Here is a 25,104-nt window from a genome sequence, read left to right as displayed (position 1 = left end):
AGAGAAATATGATTAGGAGGGGAAGACGAAGAATCTGTTAGATTTCCAAGTGTCGATACTAGGGGGCTGGGGTTGAGAGGAGAGATCTAAGGCTACATGTATAAACTTGGGAGCTGTTAACACAGAGCTTGTAATTGAAGCTGAGGAAGTGAGTGTGAGAAGGGCTGGTGAGCAGAGAGAAGCTGGGGCGAGCTCTGAGGACATGTGACAGATAGGAGGGGCTTGGGTGTAAGAGGAAGGGACAGCAGGAAGGTAGACAAAAAAGTGGCTGGAAAGATGGTGAAGTGGCCAACCACAGGGTAAACTTTGATCTCCTCCTCCCTCACTTCTGTCTTTCTCTCTCCCTTCCCACTTTCCCAGCCTCCACCCACCCTGCAACAGGACTACCAGAGTAGGTTACTAACTAGACAGCTTGCGTTGTTTCTCCTTCGGATGCCTCCTGGATCCTCCTGCCAGGCTGATCTCTCTCTGGCTGCACTGTCCAATATAGTAGCTACTAGCCGCATGGGGCTATTTAATTTACATGAATTAAAATGAAATAGAATTACAAATGCAGTTCTTCTGTCTCACTAGCCACGTTTCAAGTGCCTCCACAACCACGTGTAGCTCAGTGGACAGCAGAGGCACAGAACAGATGAAAACATGGTCAGAGAAAGTGCGGCCGCTACAGATTTGCTTTGTCTTTTCAGTTCAAAAGTCCAAACCCTTAGTTGGAGAATGCTACATTCCACCCTAAACTGTTTTTTTAACTTCATCTCCTCCCACTCCCCTAGATCAACTCTGTGCTCGATACAAACTGGGCACACCTCACTCTTTTCCACTTTCATTTACTGGCATAGGTCATGCTATTAGGATACCTTCCTGTAGTGTATCCACCGGGATGGTTAGGTTTATGCATCGGTTTGCCTGGGCTTTAATTCCCGGTTATGCAATGAAACACGAATCTAAGAGTTGCTATGAACGTATTTTGTAGATGTGGTTAACATCTGCAATCAGATGACTTTAACTAAAAGAAATGATCTGAGTGGGGCTCATCCGATCAGTTGACTGGCCTTAAGAGAAAAACTAAGGCTTCTCTGAGAAAAAGAAATTCCACCTCTGGACTGCAGTGTCAACCCCCGCCCAAGAGCTTCCAGCCTGCCCTTCCTGCCACTGTGCCCCACAGATTAGAATCCACAGTTGTGGAAGCAGGTTCCTCGAGATAAATCTCTTTAATAAATATTTCTCTGCATGTGTATATTAATATAGATATATACATGTGTACTTATGTGTACAGACATGAATAGATATATTTATACACATACATATAGACACATGTGTACACACGTGTGTTTATGTGCATGATCCTACAGGTTCTGTTTTCTGGTAAAACCTCGATTGGTACAGATTTCAGTACTTAATGAAATGTACTCTTCAAGGTTGCAATATATACCGCCTTCTTCAAAAATACAAACCTGATTTTTCAAAAACAATGATTTTTGACCTGGCTGCACATTTGAGTCACCTTTGTAAACTTTGATAAACATATTCAGGTTCTTTATATAAACATATGCAACAGCAAGATTAGTACATGAAGGTGGAGCTTGGGCCTTCATGTTTTAAAAGAGTTTCTCCGATAATTCTAATGCACAGCCGGGTTGAGAACTACAGTCCAAACTGAACTCCTCTGGCATCTCTGCTTTAAGTGCCACTGGAAATTATCAAACACAGCACACTGTCTTACATTCTTTCAACCAACCAGCCAGCATCAGTTGCATGACTAACATCTGTCAGATAACAAACAATGTGCAGGGGACAGAGGCGTCAGTAATACCCACTCTTGGTCTTGAGGGTAAACATTGAGATATACTGCTTGGTATTATTCCTTGAAGCACACTGATTAATGAATATTACGTGATGGAATAAATAAAAATTTTACTGCAAAATTTAGTGAAGCTGATAGTGGTTTATTCGAAATAGCGCATAAATAGCTCTTATTTCTAGTTCAATTGGAAATTCTATCAGCAAGGGTTAGTAAGTGTTCTACATATTTATTTATTAACAGACTGTACCATTGATATTTTGTAATAATGCCGGGTATGATTAATGCTCAACCCACTGATAATTTGGTAGGTACCTAAGTGCCTGTAACTACTTTCTCAGGAGCATAAGTCACAAATGCTCTTGTGCGCTCTTCTAAGGAGAGCAGAACTAATTCCTGATGCAAACACAGTCTGATTTCATGTGCAAGGGAACAAGACGGGTTTGGCTGGGCTGAACAATGTGGGGTTGTGGCCATTTCATGGCTATCTAGCCCTGTGCCTGCAATATGCTTTGCCAACTATAAGCCAATCCATAAATGTTAGGTAAGAATTCTCACTGTATTATTATTCTATGAACACGCTTTGCAGACAGCTAAAGTGTTTTTCAATCTCTGTGTAGTCACTGAACAACACTCCTGTGAGGAAATCTACTGCTGATTTTTCTGCTTTTTATTCATGAGAACACTGAGGTCCTAAAAGGAACATCGAGTTTTTTTCCCAAGGGATTGAGAACAGAGTCGAGTAGGGACAGAGGGCTCTGATCCCCTGGAATTCTATCCATGCTCAGCTTCCTGGGGGGCACTTTTAGAAGAACTTTCCCTCACAAAAAAGAAATTTTTTTTTTTTTAGAGTAAAAACGCTTTTCCAAGTCACAGAAGTACCTCCTCTCGTTCGCCTCTCTTCTTCCTCTTTCACAAGACAGTTTACTTTTTAAAAACACTTAAGGCTAATGAAAGTGCATGAAAGGGTGGTGATACCATTAGCATCACTAAATGATCTGTCAAAATTTTCATTACATGTTTTTATTCTAAGGGATTTGGACTTTGCAGTCAAATTTTGCTCCAGCTACAAGCATGGCCCTGACTTGATATATTCTAATTCATACTAACATCGTAAAGATCCGCAGTATTGGTTTGCCCATTATAATTAATGAAAATGCTCTTTGGTAGTTATTACGATCTGTCAGATCACATTAATCTACATTTCGAAAAGTGACTTGGGAGAAGGAACCATAAATGCACTTTCTCTTTGAAGGAGCCATTAGGGTTTTCAGGGTAAAAGCATATTTATAATTTTTTGTTTTTGTTTTTGTTTTAACCAGAGACAGACTTAAGGAATACATTTGAAACTTATAGTAAAAATGTACTTTTTATTATTATTGTTGAAATAAGGAAAACTACAGTTAACTATTGGGACTTCAGGAATAAAAGAATTTTAAATCATCTTTCCAAAACCCCTAAGCCTTCCAAATTAATGAAGAGTTGGGAGGAACAGCTGCAGTTGAAATCTCACTGGGCTCCCCCTTTTCAATTTTCTAGGAATACTGTGAATTCATATTGTGTATACATTTCCACCAAGTTCTGTGTTTCTCTTTAAATTTTTATTTCAACTTTTTATTAACGCTGCTTTTAGGTCATGGCATGGTCAGGTCATTTACAAGCAGACTCTCAGCTTTAACTCAATTCTTTTGCTTCTGTGGGCTTTTTTGGCCATAACTGTGATATGCTTCTAGATGACTTATAATCAAATGAGTTCCACTGTAAATACTGATATCACATCTTTGTTCAGAATGCCCTCAGAATGCCCAGAGCTCCCTGCTTTCCTCATGCATGTTTTTGTCAAATTAACTTTGACATTCCCCAGATAACAGATAGCTTGCTAAATTTCAAATGGGATGCATTGTGGGGCAGGAATTCACAAAGCATTTTACAGTCAAGGGTTTCTGAAAATAGGGGAATAAAACCAGGTAGGATGAACACTGTTACGTGGAGGAAAGGGTTTTAATCAACTACATAATTTGGCTGCTGATGATAACAGGTTGAATGAGGGAAATATAAAATAAAATGAAAGCAACTCAAATTCATCTGAGAGCCACATATAACCGACTGACTGAAGTAGTACGTTCCCGGAAACATCCTCTCTTTCCCTCCTTCCCCGCTTTCCATCAACTCCTACGACTGAACTACATTCGGTCCTGCTGCACATGAAACATGCGTGCCCTTCCTCTCCTCCCCACTGGCTTGTTCAACCATTCATCATCTCCGGCCTAGACTGTTATCCAGTGTGTCTGTATGTGAACTACTCCAAGGAACTAAGGTAGTTTAATTATGAGAATGTCTTTCCACTGAAATGAAATCTGTCTGCCTATATATACCTTGTATCCATGAGTCTTAATACCATATTTTGCACCTTCATCCACCTATTACCATTGTCGAATATTTAAAGTTGTTGTCATGTTCTTGCCTGTGTCAGGATCCACCACCATGCTCACCTTTCTCCTCTCAGTATGCTTCCCCTTAAAATGAAGCACCCAGACTGGCAGGTGGCTTTACCAATTTTGAACAGGAGAAGCCTAGTACTGTCTTGGTTCTGAACACATAGGTACGAATGCAACCCAGATTTGCATAAACTTTCGGACATTGTTATTACATGCTCGATTCATACTGAGTTTAATTAACCAAATACCTAACCTCTTCATGTGATCAGTCATTAGCCTCAGCTCTCACGGTCTTTCCTTAGGCGGATGATCTTTATGAATTAGGAGCAGGAGCTGACTTTAATTCATATTGATTTTTGTCTCCTCTAGAAATTCATTTCCATCCATTATTCCAGAGTCTTGGTAAGATCAGTTACCCAGATAAGCACACTCTCACTAGGCCCGCATTTCTTCATTCTGTACTTAAATGTGATTTTTTTCCACACATCTTGCTAAACTCAAAACACAAAATGTCTGTGGCTTTCTCCTGTTCTACAAGCCTAATCATCACGCCCATTAAAAAAAAAAAAAAGGTAACGTGCTCTCAGTTTGACATGACATATTTTTACTGAATTTATGTTGGTTCCTGATGACCTTTTCTTTTTTTTTAACATTCACAACCCATCTGCTTAAAAAAAAAAATCTCAGCTGTAATATCCTTGGAGATTAATGCTCCAGCTTCAATGTCTCCATTTATCAGAATTCAGTCTATGCCCAGCTTCCACTCTAATCCCACCCCTTTTGAAAACTGTCACATTTGTCCCTCCCGCTACTCTTCTGGCACCTGTCCTGGTCCCCACATCACCTCAAGATTACCAACTGTGGTCCCATGAGCAAATTTATAAGCTCTTTTAATACCCTACTGGATACATAATTTTTCTAGTCAGGAAATTTAAATTCCTTTGGACTAATTGTATTCCTTTCTAAAACTGTCTCGTGCAGCATGGACCTCTATAGCCCCTTACCGGGACTTGAACAATTTCAATCTAAAGATCACCTTTATTAGCAGAAAAGACAAAAGTCGTAATATAGAAGCTGATAAGCTCTTTTCTTCTCTGTCATCTTGTATCATTAAATTGTTTTCCTCAGGTTTGGGACCCATCACTGTTTCTTTAAGGCCTAACATAACTCAGAATCAATCCTTTTCTCTTTCACTTATGACGCTAAGCATTTGTTCACAAGCCTCAACTCACTCACTCACTCTGCACTTTAGTTTTATTCACACTTTTTTAGTAATAATGGAAAAAAAAAAATAAGATTGGGGCTTCCCTGGTGGCGCAGTGGTTGAGAATCTGCCTGCCAATGCAGAGGACACGGGTTCGAGCCCTGGTCTGGGAGGATCCCACATGCCGCGGAGCAACTAGGCCCGTGAGCCACAACTACTGAGCCTGCGCGTCTGGAGCCTGTGCTCCCAACAAGAGAGGCCACAATAGTGAGAGGCCCGTGCACCGCGATGAAGAGTGGCCCCCGCTTGCCGCAACTAGAGAAAGCCCTCGCACAGAAACGAAGACCCAACACAGCTAAAAATAAAATAAATAAAATAAATAAATTAATTAAAGGGCTTTCCTTTAAAAAAAAAAAAAATAAGATTGGAGTGTTCCAAAGGATTAGTGCTAATGCACAGAATGATAATTTGTTAGCACTCTGCGTTCAACTGGCTTTAGCTAGTCTGGCCTGGCTGGGCCTAGAAGCTTACTCACCATTTATGACTGTTTCTCTGGGAAAATACATCCTGCATTCCAAAAAAGTGACTCGGAAAGAAAGTTCTGAGATCTTTGCGTCTTGGACGGCCTATTTTTGCTCCTACCCTCCAATCCTAACAAATCCACAAATGTAGCTTCTGAATCAGCCACATAAAACAGATGAGTAGGTCCCCCTTCCCCATATTCAGGCAAAGCACCATCACCTTTTTCTCTTGAATGCACAAAAAGCTTTCAACACTGAAATGCCCTCTGAATTCTTACCACAAAAAATGGGCCAATTTAGCAAAGCTTACTATCCAGTTTATCTTTGATATCATTTCCCTTTCTGAGCCTCCTTTTGCTAAATTAATGTTCTTTTGTTTGGTTCCCCCCCAACCTTTTAAAAAAATTTTTATTGGAGCATCATTGATGTACAGTGTTGTGTTAGTTTCAGGTGTACAGCAAAGCGAATCAGTTATACATAATTTTTCAGTTTCTTTTCCCATATAATTACAGAATAGTGAGCAGAGTTCCCTGTGCTATACAGTAGGTCCTTATTAGTTATCTATTTTATGTATAATAGTGTGTATATGTTAATCCCAATCTCCTAATTTGTCACTCTCCCCCGCCCCTTTCCCTTTGGTAACCATAAATTTGTTTTCAAAATCTGTGAGTCTGTGTCTGTTTTGTAAATAAGTTCATATGTATCACTTTTATTAGATTCCACACATAAGTGATATCATATGATATTTGTCTTTCTCTGACTGACTTACTTCACTTAGTATGATAATCTCGAGGTCCATCCATGTTGCTGCAAATAGCATTATTTCATTCTTTTTTTATAGCTGAGTAATAGTCCACTGTATATATGTACCACATCTTCTTTATTCATTCTTCTGTCAATGGACATTTAGGTTGTTTCCATGACCTGGCTATTGTAAATAGTGCTGCAATGAACATTGGGGTGCAGGTATCTTTTCAAATTATGGTTTTCTCCAAATATATTCCCAGGAGTGGGATTGCAGGATCATATGGTAGTTCTATGTTTAGCTTTTTAAGGAACCTCCATACTGTTCTCCATAATGGTTGTACCAATTTACATTCCCACAGTGTAGGCGGGTTCCCTTTTCTCCACACCCTCTCCAGCATTTATTGTTTGTAAATTTTCTGATGATGCCCATTCTGACCCGTGTCAGGTGATACCACACTGTAGTTTTGATTTGCATTTCTCGAATAATTAGTGATGCTGAACATCTTTTCATGCGCTTTTTGGCCATCTTTATGTCTCCTTTGGAGAAATGTTTCCTTTTTTAGTTGTGTTTCTTTTCCGTTTTAGTTTAGTGAAGTTAGCGCCATAAAGTTACAAGGCAAAGCCACCCTATTTCTCTGTTTATAGAAGGCACAAGAGTGTAAGTCCAAGTATAGAAATACTTGCACGGAAGAGTCCTGCTTTATCCCCAGTCTTCTGGATCCTGAAGATCGTTGGAGTTTGAGGCAGACTTTGGGACTTAAGTTGGGTTTCTCGGGATTCGCAAGGAAGACCTTGGACTGACCATAAAATAAACTTTATTCTCTCTCAATAGCCCCAGCACCAATTCAGTTGCCTCACGGACATTTAGACCAGAAGTAACCAAAGTGAAGTCTGGATTTGTAGGGGGGAAGAAACAAAGATGAAAATGGATCCTTGAGCCTATTTTGAAAGAAAACTTGACCAACCACTTTGAATCAAAACATGAAAAAAAAAATCTGCAGACCCACAGGCAGTTGGCTCTGATTTTTCTCTCAGACCATTCCCAGGTCAGGGAAAAGAAGTAAGATTGATGTCCTCCTGGTTCTATGTGCCACTTCCAGAGTATTACTCTCCAGTGTTCTTGGAGGAAAAAAAAAGCAGTTCCTTGTAGGTCCATGCAAGTAGAATAGACCCCTAGAGTTTCCCAGAGCCTAGCATCTCCTATTTCCCAGCTGTTGCTCCTGGCCCTGGCTCACATTTCCCTCTCTGTTCCGAGTCCTCCATCAGACAAGAAGCACATCTGCATCCACAGACATGACCAGTGCACCTTTGTCCCTCAGTAAATTGACTCCTTATCTCCAACAGTCTCCCTTTCATGCATTAACTGCCATGGTCCCGTCCTGGACCTTGTTATCACTTGAAAATCTTCCATTTCAAAGTCACTTATTCAAGAATCCCTCTTTCTGAAGACACCATCATCTTCTCATTTTACAGTAACCTCAGAGGCCCCATGACTTTTTCTAATCAATCTGCAGATCCTCTTTTTCTTCCCTCCCCTCCTTTTTTAAGGTTACACTTCCCAGTTCATCTTTTCAGTAACACTCTTGCCAGAACTCTTTCCATCATGCCCGTCGAGCAAAGTCCCGACTCTGGCTGCAGCCCGCTATGCCCTTTCTCGGTGTCTGAGTGATGCTGGAGAAAGCCACAGCAGGGCAGCTGGGTGTCACTGCAAATTCAGGCTCCTCAGAGCCCCACACGGGCCCTCGCCACCGCCCCGAAAGCCTAGCACTTTTTCTCGGTTTCTCCAGGTCAGCTTGGTCCCCGCTGACCAGGTCCCTGACCTGGTCGTGCTCAGTGTTCTCTTCACTCTCAGCAGCTGAGAACTGAAGCTGTCAGACGGGAACTCCCTCAGCTTCTCTCCATCAAGTCCATAAACCAAGAGCAGCCGCCCTCCGCACCTGTGCCCGCCTGAGACGCTGCTCCTCCTACCTAACGAGGACTCCTCCACATCTACAAACCATTCCACGGCCTTTTTCAAGGCAGCCCTTTCCTCTGGAGCAGGGGTCCCCGACCCCCGGGCCATGGACCGGTACCAGTCCGCGGCCCATTACGAACCAGGCCGCACGGCAGGAGGTGAGCAGCGGGTGAGCCGGGGAAGCTTCATCTGCCGCTCCCCGTCGCTCCCGTTTCCGCCTGAACCATCGCCCCCCACCCCGTCCGTGGAAAAATGGTCTTCCAAGAAACCGGTCCCCGGGGCCAAAAAGGTTGGGGGCCGCTGCTCTGGAGTCACCTGTCCCTCTCACATGGATCCTTCCTACCAACATGTAAATGTGTGCAGGTCTCTCCACTTGACAGAAGGTAATCATCCCTGGCCCTCATATTCTCCTCCAGTTTCCCCTCATTCACTAGCCCTTCAAACTCCTTCCTTGATAGAGGGGTCAGCATTTTCTACTTCCTTTTCTCCTTCTCATTCCATAGTCCACTCTAATCTGGCTTAAAGTAGCATCCTCAACACTCCTGAGGAGCAGCCCTCTCAGAGGACACCAGTGACCTCAATGCCTTTCCTTTATTCATCTCACTCAGTGCTTGTCAAATGGGGACAATTTTGGTGATGTCTGGAGATATTTGGTGATCACAGCTGGGGAGAGGGTCCTTTGCATCTCATGGGTAGAGGCCAGGGATGCTGGTAAATATCCTACAATGCACAGGACAGCCCCCAACAACAAAGAGAAATCCAGGCCAAAACGTCGGTGGTGCCGAGCTTGAGAAATCCTGAGATGATGATCCCCACGCAACACCTGAAACTACTCATCACTTCATCTGCTTCTCAGCTTCTATCCTGTCACTCTCCAGATTGTCCTCCTACCTCTCTGGTGTTGCCATCTATTGATTCTTGAGTCATTGCCCCTTATTCCTTGGAGATTTAAGCCTTGGTTCACTGTTACTTCTCCAACACACTACTCCTGACATAATCCTTGGGGCTTTCCTTATCCACATATATAATCCTTCCCACACCCTGTCTGTGCAAATCCACCCTGCCTCAGCCCCGAATTCCACTGCTCACAGCCCAGACCTGGTCTGTACCACTTACTACTCCTCCCTCAGTTATAAACATCTGACGCTCCAACTACCACCTCCTATATATCCAGCTCATGCTTTTCAATACCCCAAACTCCAAAAATTACCAAACCCCACTAGGGTAGAAATCTATTGATCCTATTGCCCCACCTTCCTCATGTCTGTGGTCCTCTACTCTTGCAAACACCCTGCAGCTCTCTTACCCTTGTCTTGCTTTGCTGAACTGACCTGGAGAAACCCCAAAACAGGTAAATCAAACTCTGCCTGCTCCACACCTACTCCCCCAAGCTGGACTTAAATGGGAAAAGCAACTAACCTCAAGTGGGCTCTTAGGGCTGCCAGGCAATCATGTTCCATTACCCAGTGCATTCACTCTCAGATGACTGTCTCATACTTGCTCTCTCTTCAGATCTCTTCATCTCTCTTCCTTCCTCAATCTTAGCTAATGGCTTGTTTCCCATTTCATTGATAAATGAGAATCAATCAAGAAAAAACTTCAACAAGCTCCTACTAGCAGATCTATTGATCTAATTCCACCTGGGTCCTAATACACTGGCTTCCCTCCTACTTCTAAGAATGAACTGTCTCTACAGCTCTAGGTGGATGCCCTCTTCTCCTCCCATAAGGAGATTCCATCCCCTTCTTGCCCTCTCAAGGTCATCATTCCAGAAATTCTTCCCCCTCACTCCTGCATTTTCAAAGTTTCTCTCTCTACTGGACTATTTCCATCACTTTACAAACAACCATTCCTGCCATCTTAAAACTAACTAGATAAATTTTAAAACTCTTTTCAACCTAACGCCCTTGCAGATAATACCCCCTTTCTCTGTATTCTTGTTCAGCAAGAATTTTTGAAAGTGTTATCTAAATGCCAGTATCCAATTCCTCTTCTCCCATTCCATTTTGAATCCTCTCTAATGAGGTTTTGAGTCCCAGCACTCAGCTGAGACCTCTCTTGTCAAGGTCTCTGCCATATTGCTAAATCCAACCTCCCATCCCCATCAGCATCATTTGGGCATTCCTTCCTACTTTATACTTTCTTCCTTTGGCTTCCAGTACTCTCCTTGTTTTCCGCCACCTCACTGGTTCCTCCTTCTCAGTCTCCTCTGCTGATGCTTCCTCCTCTCTTCCTGACCTGTAAACGCATGAACCCCCCAGGGCTCAGGCCAGGATTTCTTCCTGATTCATCTCACTCCCTCCCTTGCTGCTCTCCTCCAGTCCCATAGCTTTAAATACTGTTCATGTGCTGACAACTCCCAGATCTCTAGCTAGATCCTTCTCTTGAACTTGGACTGGATGTCTCAAGCTTGACATACCCACAACAGAATTTTGATTTTCTCTGAATAGTCTCCCTTCCAGCTGTTCCTTCCATAGTCTTCCAGGTCAAAAATCTTGGAGTCATCCTTGATTGCTCTTTCTCGCACACCTCACATCTGATCTGTCAAAAAATCCTGTTGGTTCTACCTTCAAAACATACTGAGAATTTGAGTATATCTCACTGCTGCCACAATTAACACTCAGGACCAAGCCACCACCATCTCTTGCTTGGATTCCCGAAAAGCCCAATCGACCTTCCTGCTTCTGCTCTGTTCCACCATAGTGTTCTCGCAATAGCCAGTGATCCTGCTAAAACCAGGTGAGGTCAGGTAAAGTCACCCTTCTGCTCAAAATCCCCCAGTTTATCTTCCCAAGGGTTACCCCTGAGAACTAAAATATTGCCTGCCATATCAGTACACAAAGGTTGTTGCTTCACATCGCAGCCACCTGGATGGTGAGCGCTGAGGGAGCTCAGGATGGAGAGAAACAGGCTGCCCACTGCCAAGCTCATCAAGCAGTCAGCCGCTGCAGCCACCGCCAAACGATGCACCTGAGGAGACTGGCCCCCAGGTAGCTAAGGTGCATATCAAAGGAGTGATTTCAGTGAGCCCAGACTCTTGCATCTTCCCATACAGAGAAAAGCACTAAATTCCTTAACTTGAGACATCTGGTTTTCTTTTCTTAACAGTAGTCCTTTGATGTTCTGACTACCTGGTCTTTTGTTGCAAAAACTTCTATATATCCTGGCTTCCCTCCTTGCTTCTTCGGAGCAGTCTCTCAGAGTTATTTGAGATGCTGTCTCCCGGGCTTGAAGTCCTAAGAAAGTCCACCAAATAAAACATAACTCTCAACTTTTAGGTTGTGCATTTTTTTCAGACAACACCCTCAAATAACTTCCCAACCCACTCAGAGTAAAACCAAAGTGTTTACAATCGCCTATAAAGTCCCCAGTAGCTACTATTCTCACCACCCTTCATTCTACTCCAGTCACATTGGCCTCCTGTCCTCAAACCTTCCACAAACTCCCACCTCAAGACATTTGTTCCTGTTGTTCCCTCTGCCTGGAATGCTCTTCATCTGGATTTCCAAAGAGTTTGCTCCAGCATCCCTGCTTCAGGTCTTTCCACTGATCACCTTCTCTGAGATTTGCCCTGTACACCTTGTTGAAAACTGTAACCAACTCCCTCTGCAACACACACATATAATCCTTCCTTTATTTTTCTCTGAAGGACTTACCATCATCTGACATGTTGTGTTTTATTTATTTTGTGTTTTATGTCTCCCCTACCAAAATGTAAGCTTCACACGCGCAGGAATGTTTTCTGTTTGTCTGCTATAGTGCTTAAAATAGTAGACATCAAATAAATATTTGTTGACTGAATTAAGATTTTAACTCTTTCTTCAAAGTCACATCTATTTTCATCTAGTTAAAGACAATCAAATTTGAATTTCAGGAAATCAATTATATTCTCTATTAAGTAGTATCTTCTCTCAAAAAGGGAGCCAGTTACACAAAACTCCAAATGGCATAAGAAGTCTTCCGACCTCCTTCTCTCTGCATAACCACAAGTGCTGAACAAAGGGAACGTATTTGCTCCACTTTAATCCTCATCTTCCCGAGTCTCTTTTCCTTTTCTAAATCCTGAGGTTTCTCATCATCTTCCCTGGTTTACCCTGTTGTAATCCTAATATTCCTTTGCCAGCCCAAACTCTATCTTATTACTTACACCAAATTTGGTAGAAGGTAAACAAAGGGAAACATCATCAACTGGCATGAGACAAGAGGCTGTAAGAATCCTCCCACCTCTAAAAAGCCCGGGGAGTCATAAATAAACCTCAAGTTCTGGAAAGGCCGAAAGAGAGGGTATTATTATCGAGACTTAGATCATAAAATGTAATTCCTTAGCCTTCTCTTTCCTTCCACGTGTTCTCATGTTGACTGCAGCCTGGTTTCTACCCAGCTTGCTGCAAGCAGAGTCACCGTTGCTAGATCAGAGTTCCTCCCCATACCCCATCCTTCACCCCATGTATACTCAGGCAATCAGACCCATGTGAGTTCCTGGGTCAGTGCCAACAGAGGCAGGGTTTCTAGAAAGAGCCTTGACCACTACCCAACATTTCCCCCTACTAACCCCTCAATCCCCAGGGTTTTTCTCTACTCCCTGGGGCTTGGGATCAACCTGGGGTCTGCTGGGGCAGTCATGCCTCCTGGGCCCCTGCAGTGACACCTAGATCACCTTTGCTCTTTTTTTTTTTTTTTTTTTTTAAGATGTTAGCTATGAGTTTTTCTTTCTTTTTTTTTTAAATTAATTAATTAATTAATTTATTTATGGCTGTGTTGGGTCTTCGTTTCTGTGCGAGGGCTCTCTCTAGTTGCAGCAAGCGGGGGCCACTCTTCATCGCAGTGCGCGGGCCTCCCACTATCGCGGCCTCTCTTGTTGCGGAGCACAGGCTCCAGACGCGCAGGCTCAGTAGTTGTGGCTCACGGTCCCAGTTGCTCCGCGGCATGTGGGATCTTCCCAGACCAGGGCTCGAACCCGTGTCCCCTGCATTAGCAGGCAGATTCTCAACCACTGCACCACCAGGGAAGCCCAATCACCTTTGCTCTTCACTACATCTGGGATTGGGAGCACCAGTGGGAGCCTGGGATGCCCTACATCTGTGCTGCCATCCTGCAGGACCACCTCTATATGCTCCATCACCATGTGGATGGCTCCCCATCCTTGGTTCTAACCAGCTTGCCTAGTGCTGCAGTCTCTACTTCTAGTCTGAACTCCTACAAGTTTATCTGGGTCCCTGGTACTCAGTTCCCAGCCTCACTTTGGTCAATCCCTTTCCTCAGAGTCTGATACCTGTCATCACACACCCCATCTACTTTCAGGGTCCGTGTCCCAAAATGATGGTCACCAATTACATGGTCCCAGAGCATCCGACCATGCCACCGTTTCCTCGACAAGTTCCCTCTTGAACTAACTGCTTTGAAAATTCTAAGGTAATGAATTACAGTTCATTGGCACAAGGGAACAGAAAATGTCAGAGACAATATCAATGTCAGAGGAAAAAACCAGCTTGGCGCTGTACACCTTAAACTTATACTGTGCTATATGTCAATTATATCTCAATAAAACTGGGGGGAAAACGGCATGGGAAAATGTTCAGGATAAAACATTAAGTTAACAAAGCAGGTTATAAAACAGATTTTCATTGTGCTTAAACAAAAAACTGAACCACGACAGAGATGGTTTCCCACCATAGTGAGATAACCAAGGGACTCTCTGTAAGGTCAGCCCTTAGCCAGGTCCCTTTCACCTTGACCCTCACCCACACATGCACCTCACCTCGGAGTGGGTCTATGTCTAGTTTCAACATGTTCCCAGCTCCTCACAAGCTTCGGGGTGGCAACAACACATGCACCTATGTTCACGTCTTCATTCACCTTTTAACATGTCAGCATGGTTTGGCTAAACTCACCCACTTCGGCCCACAGCGCGGAGCAGAGAGTGGGGAGGGGCAACATGTGATCACGGGACAAACTCTGCCCTGCACGGTGGCCGCTGTCTGCAGGCACATGAGGGATTCACAACAGCATTTCTTGACCCGTGATTTATGTAGACTACACGGCAATACTTTGTCTGACTAGTCACACTACAGACACCTGAACTGGGAAGGAAACCTTTAAGGTACTTATCATGCCATAACAAGCACTGCTCTCAGGCCTTGTTTCAAACGAAAGAAAACCAAATTCTGAAGGAAACAGACTAATAATGATAAGGATTTTGTCCTCCCTCTTGGCCAAACTATATAAATACATTCTGTTGTACAAAAACACTGGCCTCTTGATCCTTCTAAAATCTGAACTATTTGAGGATAAGGCCTGAGTAAACATGGTCTATGCCTTGCTTTATTTCAGTTCAACTCAGCAAACTGCGGCTGGACCTTCCGAAATGCCACCCGGAGAAGAACAGAAGACTGATTATCCAGTTCCTTTTATTCTTCTCTCTCTTTTCTGTTTCCAATTTTGCTTTGCCTTTGGGCTCTTTTTTTTTTTTTTTTTTTGGCATATACATACTTAATTTATTTTTTATTTTTTATTTTTGGGGCTCTTTTTGCTCCCAGTTTTGTACTGTTGTCCCTGTTGCTAATTTAAGATTTTGGTTTGGATCAACTTGGCTGACTTTGTCCTGGCACGTGCCCAATCCACCTCCTCCCCAACTGCAGCCACCCATTCTGACCGATGCTGTAACTTTCTGCCTACAAAAGAGGCTTCCCTTAAATATCAGGCCTGAGTCCCCTGAGTACCCTATTCTCAAGGCAGCTTCTATGCCTCCTGTTTGTTTACCATGGAGACAGTTCGGAAAATACATGTTTACTATGGAACTGGGAGTACATGGGCTACAGTGATGCTGACGAGAAAACACAAGCAGCTATGTATGTGCTACACAAAGATGCGGCAGGCAAGGATCATCAGATGTGTGAACATTTATAGAGCACAAGAAAATCACAGATTCCTCCCTGAATGTGATATGAACACACAATTAGAGAAAGATAATAGCCAGGATATAGAGATCTGATATCAACCACACAAATAAGGAAACTGTGATTAACAATTTCAACATCAGGGCTTCCCTGGTGGCGCAGTGGTTAAGAATCCACCTGCCAATGCAGGGGACACGGGTTTGGGCCCTGGTCCGGGAAGATCCCACATGCTGCGGAGCAACTAGGCCCGTGAGCCACAACTACTGAGCCTGCGCTCTAGAGCCTGTGTGCCACAACTACTGAGCCCGTGTGCCACAACTACTGAAGCCCATGCAGCTAGAGGCCCTGCTCCGCAACAAGAGAAGCCACCACAGTGAGAAGCCCGCTCACCACGACTGGAGAAAGCCCGCGCACAGCAACAAAGACCAAAAGCACCCAAAATAAATAAATAAATAAAGCTATTTAAAAAAAAAAAAAAGCAGTTAGAAAATAACAAAACAGAAAAAGGTCAGCTCCATGAGTCTGTACCAATAACATACTCAAACGTGAAATATCTGTGTCAATTCTACTTTGGGGCTGTAACGGCAGAAATCAGAAAAAAACACAAAACTGCTCTGTTACTTTAAGATGCAGGAATATTGGTGAGCATTCACAATTTTGCTTCGCTGAAAATCTCATTGAATATAATAGGGAAGTCATTGAATACTATGTCTTTCCATTATATCCAAGTGATTTTCACAGTAGGCAATCTGCTAGTACACCACAGGAGTCCCACACTTTGAAATAAAATGGCATTGTGGATAGAATCTCATGTGCGATCCCTTTTCAGTCCAGAGTCCTGCCTAGTTTCCTTACTCTTGGCTGAATTGAGGGGACAATCCATAAAGAGTGTGTGAGAAGAGGGAAAGCACATAATGAGGTGTTTTTTGTGGGTTTTTTTTTGCCACTATCAATAATAGAATTGTGCTCTGCCGATTACTGGAGTGGTGACTATACATCATACTTTGAAAATAAAAAAAGGATTTTTCCATTGCTAAGTTGGTAGACAAGCCATTTGCAGCAGGGGGCAAATATCAGTAAATCTAGGTGGATCCTGGCATGCTTTCCTTACACATCTGGTGCAATAACATGGTATAGGAATTAGAGACACTCTTCTTCCCATCACCCTCTTCAAATAAGCCTAATATAAAATCTATTTAGTAAGGACATTCTCCACCAGGCATCCTATGTGCTTAATTTTCTTTAAACAAGGCATTAATAAAATCACAGTAGCACCTAATAAGATTTTTAATTCCTTGAGCGTAGGAACCATGGCTAATCTTTAATGAGTCTAATTTAGTGAAAGCACTTAGTTCCCTTCTTAGCAAAAACAACCAACAGAATATTCCTAGCCCTACAAGATGTATCCATATAGGTTGTGTTACTGAGGCTCCAGAGTGAAACAGGAATTGGACTGGTCAGTGTACCTGGATGTGCTCAGTAAAGACTGGTTTCCAGAGTTATTGACAGCAGAAACTGGTAGCAAGGGTATCAATGAATAAAGGGGGAGTTTCAGACACACAGTGCTATTTTCCTGCAGAACAAGTTCCCATTTGCTATTACAGGCAGCGTGAAGAGCGAGCTTATGGTGCATGATGCCAAGACACTGTAGTTCAGGAACCTGCTCCCCAGAGGACGAGAGCTTTGCACACACAGTCCCAACAGCGAGGCCTGTGCCAGATCTAGAGCCCCTGAAGGCAAGAACTCCTTTAAAAACAAAACAAAACAAAACAAAAAACTCTCTTTCTCCACTTTGTGAGAAACCTCTAGCTAACTGATACAAACTTAAGATAGAGTGGTAGTACTCACAAACTCCGGGGTTCGGAAATCCTGCTGACTTTCCAGTGATCCAAAACGGGAGACAATCGTCTGTTCAAGGTTTTCCAAGACTGAAAAAAAACGAATAAATAAATGAGCATGAACTTTCGTTGGCTCACATACTTTTTTTTTGCTTTTAAGTCAGCAGCATTGGCTTAAACTATTTTTAGCGTCTGTGGCACACTTACAGGTTGACATTATTCAAGGCTTTCGGCTATCAGGACACTCAAAATCTTCAGCAGCTATTTCATCTACTGGACAATGCCACACTTGTAGGATATTAGGTCCTAAAATGCTCTAAGGCTAGATCTACCATGGAAAATCACTTAGCTTCTACATGGAAGGACATGGCAACTAAATGTTATAAAATTCCAGCTCAGGAACACTTTAGCCTATTGATGTTCTTTTTTCTTCCACATGTCAAAGAACTGATGTGGAGTCATTTTAGGGTAGTAATTTTCTGTTTTAAAATCTGTTGACTAGCACTATCTAACAGAAATATACTGGGAGCCAAACAAAATATTCTAGTCGCTACATTAAGAAAGAGTAATAGGTAAAATTATTTTTAGTAGTAAGATTTATTTAACCTGATATACCCAGATTATCATTTCAACATATGTGTATTCAATATAAAAAATTATTAGTGAACTATTTTACATTTGGGGGGTATTAATTCTTATACTCACAACACATCTCAATTTGGACTAGCCACATTTCAAAAGCTCAGTAACATCATGGGACTAGTGGTTACTGCAATGGACAGCACAGTGTTAGAGGGATAAAGGAGCCAAATCCAGAAGGTGGGTTGTTCTGCAAGATACTAGTCTCCGCTTGTAAACACGTTCCTGACGTGAATAAAAGGGACTGTTCCAGATTAAAAGACACTAAGAGAACAAAACAACCATTTGCAGTGTGTGGTTCTGGGCTGGATCCTGGTTTAAACAATCCAGATGTAAAAGACTTAAAAACAAACTGTGAAAATTTGAATACTGATTAAGTGTTGGGTTATATTAATATCGATAAGTATAACCACGTAATTTTGGCCATGTAGAAAAATGTTCTTAGTTAAGTAAACTTACAAAAATAGTCAAATATTATTAAGCATTTAAATAAATTTAAATAAATATTCTCATTTATCAACAGGTCCAGCCTCTTCAACAAATCAATGACATGAAAAAGGTAGACTGTTAGAGATTTAAAGAGCCCTACGGAACAGAACTCCAATGTGTGTTTTTTCCCACGCCACTGAACAATTAATTCAATTCTGACACGATCTACCTGAAGGTAGCATCAGATTCCACAGTTTATGGGCTCAAGACTGCCCCCATCTCAGATGCCAATCGGAAGTCCATGTTGTCACCTGTGCTTCTGACTAACTGGCTATGAATCGGAGGTTCCCACCACCCTCTCCTCAGGCTCAATTAATTTGTTAGAGTGGCTCACAGAACTCAGAGAAACATTGATTACGTTTACCAGTTTAGTATAAAGGATGTTATAAAGCAGGGGTCCCCAACCCCCGGACCACGGACTGGTACCGGTGCCTGGCCTGCTAGGAACCGGGCTGCACAGCAGGAGGTGAGTGGCTGGCAGGTGAGCGAGCAAAGCTTCACCTGTATTTACAGCCTCTCCGCATCGCTCACATTACCGCCTGAGCTCCGCCTCCTGTCAGACCAGCGGCGGCATTAGATTCTCATAGGAGCTCGAACCCTACCGTGAACTGCGCATGCGAGGGATCTAGGTTGCACGCTCCTTATGAGAATCTAATGCCTGATGATCTGAGGTGGGGCTGAGGCGGTGATGCTAGCGCTGGGGAGCGGCTGCAAATACAGATCATCATTAGCAGAGAGGTCTGACTGCACAGAGACAGTAATAAATCAATTGCTTGCGGACTCATATCAAAACCCTATCAGTGAGTGGCAAGTGACGATTAAGCTGCATCTTACGGAGTAGACTGGATATAAGCGACACACTTTGGGTGTCACTGTCTCCCATCACCCCCAGATGGGACCATCTAGTTGCAGGAAAACAAGCTCAGGGCTCCCACTGATTCTGCATTATGGCGAGTTGTATAATTATTTCATTATATATTACAATGTAATAATAATAGAAATAAAGCGCACAATAAATGTAATGTGCTTGAATCATCCCGAAACCATCCCCCGCCCCTCCCCTGTCTGGGGAGAAACTGTCTTCCACGAAACCGGTCCCCGGTGCCAAAAAGGTTGGGGTCCTCTGTTATAAAGGATACAGATGCACAGCCACATGAGGAGGTACAGGGGCAAGGTGTGTGGGGAGAGGTGCAGAGATTCCATGCCCTCTCCAGGCGCCCTGCTCTCCCCACATCTCCACGTGTTCACCAACCTGAAGCTCTCCAAACCCTGTCCTTTTGGGTTTTTATGGAGGCTTCATTACAGAGGCATGACTGATGGATGATCAGTGGCCATAGCTAATTGATTCAATTTGCCCCTCTCCCCTACCCCGGGAGTCAGGGGGGTGGGACTGAAAATTTCTGCCCTCCAATCACTTGGTGGGTTCCCTGGGCGGCCAGCCCCCCTCCTTCCTTTGGTTACCTAGGGGCTGTCCCAAGCACCTCATTATCATAACAAAGGGCATCTTTATCCCTCTCATCACTTTGGAAATCCCAAGAGTTTTAAAAAAGGAGCTCTGTGGGAATTTCCTGGCGGTCCAGGGGTTAAGGCTCCACACTCTCACTGCTCCAATCCCTGTCTGGAGAACTAAAATCTTACAAGCTGCGAGGTACAGCCAAAAAATAATAATAATTAAAAAAATAAATAAATAAATAAATAAAAAAGGAGCTCTGTGACATGAACCAAGGAAGAACAAATATATATTTCTTATTACAAATCACAATATCACAACAACCATTAGCTATATGTGGTACTCAGCTGGATCCTAACTTGAACAAACCAGCTATAAAGGTTTGCCTTTATCAAAACTAGGGATAGAAGGTTTGTTTGTATTTATCAAAACTAGGTAGATTGCGTATGGAATAAGCATTAAGTTACGGTAAATTAATTTTTTGAAGTGTGATGTTAGCTTTGTAGTGACTTTTTAATTGCATATTAATTTTTTTTTTTTTAATCCATTAGAGGCTTTCGTGAAAGAAGAGATTGGGTTCCTATCAATCCAGAAAAATTCCCTTCAGTGGCCCAAAAGAAAGCTGGGTATGTATAGGCGAGAGTTATGAGATCTCTAAGTGATTGTTTAACAAAACCAAACTATTAGCCAACGACTCAGCTACTTAGGTTTGGCACATCACTAAGAAACATCCCAATATCTGGACTAGATTTTAGGTTCACTCAGAATCTTGCCCACTAAGCTCATATCACTGTAAGCCTATGAACTGCAAGAAAATGCCAGTAGAAAAGAACACAGACAAGTGATTCTAATGCTTCTGAAAAACTGAGTTCATCACAGGACCCCTAAATGTGAACCAAAGCAGAAACAGGAAAGAGATGAGGTGAGCCATGGCTTGCAGAGCTGCGACCAGAGCCGAAATTAAGGTGCTTTCCCCTGAGAACTTCAGAGGCCAGGGGGCGACAGCAAGTACTACAAAGTCTGTTACATTCAGCAAGTACTGCATAGTCTGTTACGCTCAGGGAATTGCAATAAACTGGCTATTCCAACATCAGAACAACAGTTGTCCAAGATAATTACATTCTTGCAGGCCACCTTTAAAACTTGCTAAAATGTGTTTATACTAGTGGCTGTGAGGGTGGGTTTTCAATTGGTGTTTTGCAGCTTGGTTTACAAGTAAGAAGAAAAGACCTTTTTATAGCAGTAAAATAGATATTGAAGAAATTGTATCTGTGGTGCTTATGATTCATTTTTTTTTTCCTGGCAGAACTAGCAAGTCAGTGAAACATAATACTGCAGGTACTTTTTTAAACGAGTACTGTAAATCTGATGGAGTGACTTGACTTTTGCATCTTATCTGGATTCCTTTATAAAAAGATGCCCAGTTTACCTATTATGTATCTGGGGTCAACAGATGGGACAGAGCTGCTATTGTTGATCTTTTTTTTTTTTTAATGAAAGGATAAGCTTAAGAAAGTACAAATTTTGCCTAAACACAGAGGAGAAAGAAGATGTACTGCCCAGATGTTCTATCAAATTAAAGGCATCTATACAGCTTGACAGGATTTGTGAGAGAAAATATAGAACTATTTATAATTTTAGTTATTCTGTTGGTAATGGAAACTAATAGATTCACTGGTTAATGTCAACACAAAGTAGAAACTGTAAATTTGAGTGAATAAAACAGAAATGGCTTAATTGAAACATCATCCAGGTAGAACAAAGCTGCAGCTGTTGCTCTCATTACCTAATACAGTGCTGAGAAGCAAATGATTTATGATGCTAATATGATAATTATACTTCCCTACTGAGGGGCTCCAGTTACTGTTTGATATTCTCATTTCTGGTAATCTAACACAGTTGAAAAAGTTCATTTCTCAGCAAAAATAAAATAGTCAAAATCTAGGTGACACTTTGAGGGCTTTTTATTAAGATAGCTGCAGAATCAGGAAAAAGATTCTAAAAAGGCAAAAATGTTCATTTAATTTTCTTCTTTATATAAGTCATTTTAAAATGTAATATTTTGAAATGCATTTTTAGTATTGCCATAATACCTCACTTTATACTACAGAAGTACCACCTTGAATGACACCATGATTAGCTCATTTAATTTTGGCACTTGGAATATAAAAAGCATGTGGGTACCTCTATGTTATCTGTTCATCACAAAGCTGCTGAGAGAACTGAAAACTGTTTATTCGATGAAAAATCTTTGGTCCTGACATGTTGATATAATTTTGTATGGATGCAATGTGAAAGTTCAATTGGAAGTCAGGTTCAACAAACATTCATTGCCTAGCTTATACATATTTTGCACAGTCATTGTGTTCTTAGGCCCTGGGAATACCAAGAAGAACCAGACAAAGTTCCCTCTTCTTGAGGAAAGGAATTTGAGACATGATAAATCCTATTTTGAGGATAATTAGTAAGTGCTAGGCTAGACAGACTAATGGAGTATTGTAGGAATACCAAAGAAAACACTGTATACACATATATCAACTGGTTTACTATAGGCAAAACTCAAATAATTGAGGCTTTGGTCAAAAGAAACTCACTATTTACTTTTCCTAAATTTAATAGTAATTAATCACATAACAATTAGTTTAAAATGAAAGAAATAGAAAAAATTTTTTTTAAACTTTATCAATGCAGTTACTATAGTAAGATTAAAGGAATAAAGTCATTGGTGGTACTAGTTCTGACATACATGAAGGCCCCAATAGAAATGTCTAGAAGTCCAGTCACATTAATGGGTTAATAAGAGAACAGTAGAAACCTCACCAGAAAGTTGCAGTTCAAATGATTACTTGTCTATCAATTAGAAATGGAAATCATCCCAACTGCAAAATGGAGAGATAACTTCTACAGTAAAGATGATTGAGATTTACCTAAAATGGGCAATAAAAAGAGCCATTATCTACATTTTATAACTTAGATAATCTATTATCCATCAGAAAACACAAAATGACCTCTCGGGAACGTCATGGGTAAGGCCCAAAGACTGCCTGATAAGCAGTGCCCAGCAATAAAAGTAATCAGAATTAGCCATCTACACTATATCTAACTTACAGCATCAGTATGGCAGGTCATTGGGTCCAAATGACATCTTTATGGTGACTGGTTGTGAATGAAATGGTCAGAGGCATAGCAAGTATATGAGAGACAGCAGGTAAAAACAGACCATGGCCTGGTGCAAAGGGCACTGCGCATGGATTAAGGGGATTGATTGGGTTGATCTGCAACTTAGTTGCATGATCCTGAGCAATGACCTATTCTCAGTTTATTTATCTGAAACTAGTTATAAAATTACTTTCCCTGGTTATCTTACAGGTTGTGCAAAGAATACAAATGACAATTCAAAATCATGTTGAAAAAAAATAAAACACTATCTAAATATAAGTTCACGTACATAGAACATAATCATATCATATCGTGATATGAAGAAATGTAAACAGAAATTTCCTGAGGGTGTCATAACATGCCTGGCACTTCTAAAGGTCTGATCTTACTTACTCTTCTTTGTATCCTCGTTTTCACAGATGATGAAAAACTGGATATCATTAGTTGCCTGAAGTCAACCACTAGAAATGATACAATGGCAATCTGAATCTGTCTGATTCCAAAACTGGACATCTTTTTGAATTCACTAATGTCTCCTAAGCTGCTCTAAATAATTCCAAGGGGTCCCCTGATGCTAAATATAACTTAGTAAGGAATTAAAATAGCACTGTAAGTCAGAAAAGTATTAACAATAGACTAACACATCTTGAAAAACAGATAATGAAAAAAAACGCAGTGAAATTTCTTGGTATAGTATTCACAATTAGAAGAATTAATGGAAAAGCTCCACAAAATTAACAAACAAATACAATATTCTGACAAGTGGCTAAAGATATTCACATGCCAAGGATGGAGCTAGGTGATATGAGTACAAATACCAAGATGAAGAGGGTACAGAAACTGTCCTTAGGAATCCCATGATCTAGTGAATGTACAATTAAAGAAATGTTAAAAGAATGGCCCGTATTGCCTTAGGAATGAAGATATGTTCACATATCCAGATTGGGCAGGATGTCTAGTGATCTGCCAGGCAGTCCTATTATCTATACCTATACCTTTCTTCTCCCACTGGACTAGAAACCTTTGAAAACTGGATCTCAGCATATATCTAATGTTTAACCTGAATATCAGCACTCACCAGCCACTATTTTTAAAGCAACCACACACTTGGACCACCATTTCCTGTCACTCTGTAATTTCCAGATATCATGTGGGCCTGCCCAGTCTCACTCCCCACACCACCTAAGGCTAAGCCTATACCCCACATGCCGCATCATCCTATGGTATCATATTTGGTCTCCAGGTTCCAGTGTCTCTTTCTCTGGCTTCTGTTTTACAGGATCCACTGTAGTTTGGTGATGGGAAGGGAAAAATCGATTTTCCCTATTATCCAAAGGCTGTAAACTTAAAGATTATAGGTCCTTTAATATTAAATGCGATTCTAAAATGGGTCGAAAGAGTCATTATTAATGAAAATAAAGTTAAGAATGAAATATAAAACACAAAGACAGGAGAGTTCCTTTCAAGGTTAAGACGGCTGTGTTTTACTACCCAGGGCAGTGGACTTGATTCATAAGACCTCTACACAGTATAACCCTGTGGCTTCAGGCACATCACTCAACCCTAAGTCTCAGTTTCCTCATCATTAAAATGTGGATTATAATACCTACATCAGAAAGTGGAGAATAAATTAACTGACACATGTATAAAAGTGACTCGAAGACTGTTAAGTACTGTATAACTATTGGGTACCTTTTTTTTAAAACTTCATTCTTTATTAATTTTGGCATCCTTTACCTTGTTAGGCACCCATTTTTCCCTCTGACTTTTTACCTTGACTATCCCTACCATTCATTCCTTTTATAAGAAAATGAATTTAAACATAGAAAAAGATAACATTAATTCAGCAAATATTTTTGAATGACCTCAGTGGCTTAAGCACTGTTGGCTACTACTTTCAATGAAAAGAAATGTGAATCAGGAAATGTTTCTTCACTTTTCTGAATCTGGATGGATCAGTCTCTTACC

General features: G+C 41.6%; 1 protein-coding gene and 1 long non-coding RNA gene across 3 annotated transcripts in view; one reads left to right on the top strand and one right to left on the bottom strand.

The window, feature by feature from the left end:
- ANO6 (anoctamin 6) overlaps positions 1–25,104 on the bottom strand; it is a 219,760-nt gene that overhangs the window by 114,191 nt on the left and 80,465 nt on the right. For both annotated transcript variants that reach the window (XM_082349376.1, XM_082349377.1), the window contains one exon: positions 17,410–17,489. In XM_082349376.1, coding sequence (XP_082205502.1) covers positions 17,410–17,489 — 80 coding nt within the window. The remainder of the gene's footprint in view (positions 1–17,409; positions 17,490–25,104) is intronic.
- LOC309608886 overlaps positions 1–25,104 on the top strand; it is a 542,507-nt gene that overhangs the window by 440,293 nt on the left and 77,110 nt on the right. The window lies entirely within an intron of this gene.

This window comes from Balaenoptera borealis (assembly GCF_965194805.1).
Source record: "Balaenoptera borealis genome assembly, chromosome: 13".
In the NCBI taxonomy this organism is placed as follows: Eukaryota; Metazoa; Chordata; class Mammalia; order Artiodactyla; family Balaenopteridae; genus Balaenoptera; species Balaenoptera borealis.
Note: the sequence above shows the minus strand (reverse complement) of the source record. Positions and strands in the feature narration are given on the sequence as shown.